We start from the raw sequence: 7,264 nt of genomic DNA, 5'->3' as shown, positions 1-7,264 counted from the left end.
AATGCATGTTATGATCTCGTCAGTGGGTAACTGATTCACTAGATGACACGAATAAACCCTTAAAAATTACGTAAACTGACGCATGCGAAATCTGACCTAAATCATCGTCACTATTTTTGTAGAGCGTAACTACAGTTACCCACATCCGGTTGGTGACATTGGTATCTACTTGGTTTGGGATTACAATATAACAGCAAGATATTCCACTATATATATATTTACTTGAATTGCCTTGTGTTAAAATATATATAATATAGATATTTATTTGACACAGTACCTTTCATTTCACTGTTTACCTGCAAAATCACAGGTTACGAGTTAAATATGATTTGAAAGACGGCAGATCAATATCGCCGAGTGGTGTCAAAATAAGAAAGTATTTGTTTTAACGACAAAATAGACAATATGCTGCAGATTGATAAATATGTCATATCTGACTCAAAACTATCTAATGTTCAGCATTACTTTACCACTTTTTAAATGTTCATAGCCTACAAAAGACGCGATACAATGACTGCAAACAACTGCATAATGTGTTCAAATGGCACCACTGGATTGGTATTTTTGCTAGTCTTGCTATTCTCTCTTTTGCAGGATTTAGGCATTGTAAGGGTGTTTGGTCATTGATAGAGGCCCTGTATTCCCCAGAGCCCCGGATATATCCCCAACCATTTCATAACAAATCCCGATTAGATTGTGGACAATCCAGAACTTTCTTACTCCCTGTACCTCATCATACTTTATAATTTGTAGATTTGTTAGTGTTTTATCCCGTCTTCTCGTGTCACCAAGCTCATGGTAGCACAGGAATGACAGAAATATAGCATACGGAACTGGAGAAATCGTAAGTCGTCCTAACGTGCAGCGCTCTAATTCTGGCTGTAGTTGGTATGGAAACATACGCGAGGAATTCTTGGTAATCTTTATATCTGATGAACATGCTATTTGACATTTTTGAAGGAGGGTATATCCGCGCCCACAGCAGAGATGTTCATATCTTATCTCATCCTTCATACTTAGGTGGTCATTAACATATAATTTCCAGTATGTTATCACCTGTCCACACATCTCCAGTGACTTCTGGTAATTCCCGGTCTGGAAGTGATATGTTGCTAATGGTAAAATTCCTTGACTTGAACATGCTGAGACCAGCGGTGTTAAGAGCCTTTTTGATCTCCTGAGTGATTTGTACATTCCTTTATTTCCCCTATCACAGACGTCGTTCGCAAATGTTTCCATCCCTTCTACGGACATCCCGTTTACCAAGCCATAGTAAGCGATGAAGTCGTCCATGTCTGACTCGGATTTATATAAAAGGTTACACAGAAGTTTTAGCGATCCAGGAGCTGAATAATTGTGAACGGGTTGCAACGTTTCTCTGATGATTTTCAAATCACATTCTTTTTCTGATCGAGTTGATGGAATGAGAATTGCTTCCCATTCCCCGCGTTTCACCTGATCGATATGGTCGCCGACTGTTGGTTTGATAAACGTGCCAATAGACAAAGAACCCCAAGCCATATCATGGATATCACCAAGAAAACGATACAGTTTTTGTTGACGGTTTCCCACAAACCTTTCCAAGAAACATATTGTGTTTGTAAATAAAATAATTTGGGCAGTGTCCAGCTTTCACGTACGCGGATAACATTTTCAAACATAGCATGAAACAAAGAAATGTATTTTTCTCTTGCCACAGAGATGTGGGTGTAGTTTCCAACGCATGAAAGACAACTGTTTTGAGGATATATGATGAAATGATATCTTCATCTCCGTAGATGTCTTTTAATCTGTCGGACACCTGTTTGAAGAGGTACTTGAGTAGACAGTAAACAAGGAACTGGACATGACTAAACGAATGAATGAGCTTGCGTTCCGCAGACGCGAATGAAATTCTCCATTGCATGAACGCACATTCTGATGTCTTATCCCCAAAAGGCACCACATAACATCCACCATTAACGATCTGATCTCTCAAACTCGCAACTGGCCAATTATACATCCGGGATCTTGTCACCCATTCATGAGCCACTACTGGCCAACTACTACAGGAGAAAGCGCAAACGATATCCATATCAGAGCCTACTTTACTCTTTTCGTTCAGCAGAGGCGTTGATGGTCCATGTGTTTCTATGGGGACCTGGAAAACAGTACTGAGTATAAACGCAGCGCATCGTGTATACAATGCACTCGATAGAAAATGTGAATTTCCAAAAGGAACAATAGATTCTAACAACATTGCGGGAGGTTGCTGTCTCATATTGATTAATTCCAAATTCACATATCCAGGTCGGTCGTTAGAGTCTCTCATGATAAACACAGATTCATTACGAAGATCAGAGGTTATGCTCAACGATTCCTGATCAAAGTCTAAAATAATCACCATTTTGTCAATCAGCATCGAGTCTTTGTCCGAACCTTTCATCAATATTCCTTCAGCTGAACTTCCCGTAGACAGCTGTACCTGTAATACTGCTGAAGCATTATATAATAGATCGTTTATAAGAGTCAGTCTCCTACTGATGGTTAACATTGGTCGACCTCCTATCAACCTGTCAAGAACATGGTACAATATCCAGGAATCCTCGCACAAACTGGTCCGACATAGTGGATGGGAGATCCTGTAAATGTAAAACAGAATAAATGTAGCAGTGTATGTAAGGTTCAATGAAATCAGGTGTAAATATCATTCACATGTGCTTCCTTTATTAAGCGACGAGTGTATTACTGGTGGGTGCCGTTTTGGGAGACTGTAGTATTCACATGTGACTATTATACGATGATATAAAACTCTTGCATACGTTGTTGTGAAAGATAGGGATATTCTACCAGAGGGTTGTACAACATTGTGTGATCCTGATAGTAGAATATCCCTTTTACCCCATCGGACAGAGATACCTGCACTTCAGAACTTAGATGCGTGCTTAACCGGAAGCTGTAAAACGTCATTTAAGGATTAACCTCTTACTTTGTGTATTTTATGAGATGATTAACCAATGGAGCACGAGGTAAATTGCGTAAGGTTAATAATTATATTTACAATATTTTCTTTAAACAATAGAATCCACCAGAACATCAGTTACAATCATTTACCGTGTGCTATTCGCCGTCAAAATTATGTCGTCATGTTTAGTTTAACCGTACACAACAGTCATTCAGAAATAGCGCGCCGTTGACTAGCTTCATCCGCTCTATTTTTCTATGACATCACAAAATATAGTTCTTTTTTATGTCAAATAGCAATAAAACAATAAAACAATAAATCTGTTTTCTTGTGTGTATCCGATTGTTTCGTACATGTGTTATTTGTAAACATTGACACGTGATTTTGCGGAAGGTCAAAGGAAGTCCACCAATGTTTACATGTATCCATACGTACCGGACATGATCACGTTTTGCACTTAAGTTATAGGGAAATAAACAGATCTGCCCCAAATTATTTTATGGATACAGAAACAGTGGCAATAGTTAATATATGCAAATAAACATTCATATGTCCAGTCCAATTGGACAATCTGTATCACCCTTTAATTAGAACACCCGATCAACTTTCATCATCGAAATCGGATGTCCACCTTCCTTCACATATATCTTTGATGTTCATCCGATGAAAAGACTTATCTGAGTAATATTGATACAATACAATAATATATCAATATTTCATTGACTTCGAATATGTTGAATGATTTGGATTATTGGTTTTTATCCCCTGCTTTCTCCGAAACAAATGTAATCCGAATTTCTTCAAACTTAGTGACAAGGTTATTTAGCGGAGTTATGGTCTTTGTATTACTAAAAACGTCATTTTCTGCCATTTCCGTGCAATAAGTGTAACAAATGTAAACAGATTTTCTTCAAACTTAGTAACAAGGTTAAATGCCTTAAGGACTCGGACAAGTTCGATCGCGACTTTCAACGAACCTTATTTAGCGGAGTTAGGACCCTTTGCTTAAATAAAAAAGTCAGTTTATGCCACCTCCGTACAATAACTGTGAAAAATATTAACCGATTTTCTTCAAACTTGGTAACAAGCTTGAATGCCTTAAATGCCTGACCAGGTTCGAACAACTCTTTCAGCGGATGTTATTTATCAGAGTTATGACCCTTTAATTTACAACAAATGTCATTTTTCTGCAGTTTCTGTGTAATAACTAACAAAAAACTGTTTGTTAAAACTTGGTAACAAAGTTAAATGCCTTAACGGCTTAGCCAATTTCGATGGCCACTTTTGGCAGATCTTAATTAGCAGAGTTATGGCCCTTTGATTTAATAAAAAAGGTCATTTTCTGCCACTTCCGTAGAATAACTAATAAATACAAGTGCTCTTATATACACTATAAGGTACTCTGAACATGACAAGAAGACTATTTACGAAAAAAAAAAAAATAGTTATAATATGGACTTTGAGGTTCCATCCGGAAATTTGCATTTTCCGCCCCAAACAGATCGGTTGAACTATTTTTTCGTGAAGAGTCGTCTTGTCATGTTCAGAGTACCTTATGGTGTCTATAAGAACATTTGTATCAATTGAGATGGCTTCTTATATGCGATATTTGTGATCCGCCATTTATAGCAGCCATTTGCATTTACTACAATAGGCTCCTATGCTATTTGCTGGTCCGATGTTGCCAAACAAACTGTTGGAGTACCTGGCATATTCACAACTGAACACGATGGCATGAATATTTGGTTCCATCAATGCAATTCACACGAGTTCTATGTCTTCTCCAGAAATATACATTTTTCTCTCATATTTTACTGAGTTTTACAAGCAGCTTCACAAATTACATATCAACAGTAAGACTGACAGTTAGCCAGGGTATATACCAACAATTGATGAAATTAGTTCTGTTCAATTGCAGCACAGTAATGAGTTTTAGGCTTGCAAAATATCACTGTTTAAAGCCTTTACATGAACCTTAACCGATTTTCTTCAAAGTTGGTAACAAAGTTAAATATCTTAAGGGCTTGGTCAAGTTCGATCGCAACTCGCAATTTGGCAGAGTTATGGCCCTTTGATTTAATAAAAAAAGTCATTTTCTGCCATTTCCCTGCAATAATTTAAAAAAAAATTAACCGATTTTCTTCAAACTTGTTAACAAGGTCAAATGCCTTAAGGGCTTGGTCAAGTTCGATTGACCGACAATCGAACTTTTTTGGTCGACATTATGTAGTAAAGTTATGTCCCTTTGATGTACTAAAAATGCATTTTCTGCCATTTTCTTAAAAGTTAGTACGGAACTTAAATGCCAAGTTTAATAGTCACTTTTTAATAGCCACAATTTCAGGCATGATTCAGCCAAATCTTACCTGTAGAACTTGTCAATGAGAAGTTAAAAATGTGTTTTCAAGATTGCGGCTGTGGCGGCCATCTTGGATTTTAGATCGACCCGAAAAATCACAACACTTAGTCATGACCACGTCAGAGTCGTTTCAGGCAAGTTTCAGCCAAATTCCATTGGTAGAACTCGCTAATAAGTTCAAAATGTGTCTTCGTGTCAGATGACCTAAAAATCGTCAATTTGATAGAGTTTGTATACAAAGTAGACTATTATAGTTTTAAACTGATTTAAGTTAAAGGTGCAGAAGATGTATCATTCATTCTTAAACTAAACAATAGGACAGGAAATTCACGACAGTCTAACCCTCGACTGTCATTTCCTTACGGTAGGAAAGATCCTTTTAATCCTTCATAACCAAATATAAAACAGTACTTTTCCTGCAAAACCTCCACGTTTTTACTATAATTTCACAATTGAAATATTCAACATATTGATATCCTCAACGCAGAGTTTTAAAAAAGCCTCTTCTGTCAGTACATTTTCCATATATTGATATTTGTAGCGGACAGATGTCTTTCTGCCTCCTTTACAGTGCAACCAGCCTGCGTCCTAGAAATAATACTACTATTTAAGAAAAACAGTAACATCATTGATGCAGTGACGTCCCCAGGTTGTACTGCATGGTTACCCAAGGGTATGTATGTTATAAATCTATCTACTAAGATTTCCAGACAGTAGTAGTGATTGCTACAATCAAATATAAAGGAAAACTTCTTAAATTTACTGAGTTAAAATCACGTGGTCATTAACATATTATAACATGTTTTTTCGTCGGATAGTATTTTTTCTTGTTCCAAGTTAATGTCTATCAAAAAGCTCCAATTATTTAAAGCCTTTTAATACAGTACATATAATGTTGTAGATATAAAAGGCTTACTTTATCGAACACTCAACGTCAAGATAGTTTTTTTTTTTCCAAAAAGACCGGGATCAGGTCAGTCATGGTGTGAGCAAGAATGTTACCCGCGTTATGCTTCGGTGATTATTATATCGACGTGAACAGATTTGAGTACATAGGACACACTAAGGTAAACATGATATTGTCGTTGGAACAAACCCCGGTTAAGATCTATAACATCTACTCACCAGTGTTTGTGTCTCGACTGGTCAGTACTAGTCAGTACGTACTCAGCGGTTGTGAGGTTTCACTGCATGCCATATTTCTGCATACTAGAACCTATATATAGGCAACACAATATTCCTGACAACATATGGATAAATTATTTCAAAGGCCCTCTATTAGCAACATGTGATATAAGTTACTGGATGTCCCAGGTGTGTTATTGCCCAGCCATGTAACACTGTTTTACATGTCCACATCCATATACCAGGTTAATATCCATCGATTACGATAACGTTATTTGTGTGCACTTTGGAATTCCTACTTTCGATTTGTATAGTCGCAAGTGTAAACGTAAGTTTATAACAAGAGTAAATGGTCTTATAGCGAGTTTCTGTATGACGCATCATGTGATCACCTGTAAGTTATTCTAAATTTGGAGTGGGAATTCCCAACGCTTTGTGGCAGTTGTGGTATAGCGTATGTATATATCGTTCAACAATAACTGGTTGTGTATTACACAGATGGAGAATGGACATCCTGTTTAAAACCCTTATAGTAACCAGCTGAATTACAAAAGTATCTCTCTATCGTATCAAAAGCACAGCCAGTACGTTGGAACGTGTTTGTTGTTATTGTGGAAATGGGGTGTTGTATCGTTTAAAGGTCATTAGATATCAAAATGTATTTTAGCACTCTTATATCGTATTAATTACTATTTATTATATGGTGTTTCAAAAATATTGTCACACCCGTTCTATATACTTAATAAGCGTAAATAAATATCAAAATATCAAGTTTATGTGTACTTATAATTCACATGGGATATATCAGTTATTTTATTCGGGAAAAGATAGTTTGT

The 7,264-nt window shown here is 36.7% G+C and overlaps 1 protein-coding gene across 1 annotated transcript; it reads right to left on the bottom strand.

Moving 5' to 3' along the window:
- Positions 1-1,531: 1,531 nt before the first annotated feature.
- LOC138335655 (cyclic GMP-AMP synthase-like receptor) lies at positions 1,532-6,911 on the bottom strand. The gene is made up of 2 exons (XM_069284819.1): positions 6,429-6,911; positions 1,532-2,621 (listed from the first exon to the last, which is right to left on the bottom strand). The coding sequence occupies exon 2, from the start codon at positions 2,531-2,533 to the stop codon at positions 1,532-1,534; it is 1,002 nt and encodes a 333-aa protein (XP_069140920.1). The 5' UTR covers positions 2,534-2,621; positions 6,429-6,911.
- Between the last annotated feature and the right edge of the window lie 353 nt (positions 6,912-7,264).

The sequence above is a fragment of the Argopecten irradians genome, chromosome 11, assembly GCF_041381155.1.
Source record: "Argopecten irradians isolate NY chromosome 11, Ai_NY, whole genome shotgun sequence".
NCBI lineage: Eukaryota > Metazoa > Mollusca > Bivalvia > Pectinida > Pectinidae > Argopecten > Argopecten irradians.
This window is presented reverse-complemented; position numbering and strand designations above follow the sequence as displayed.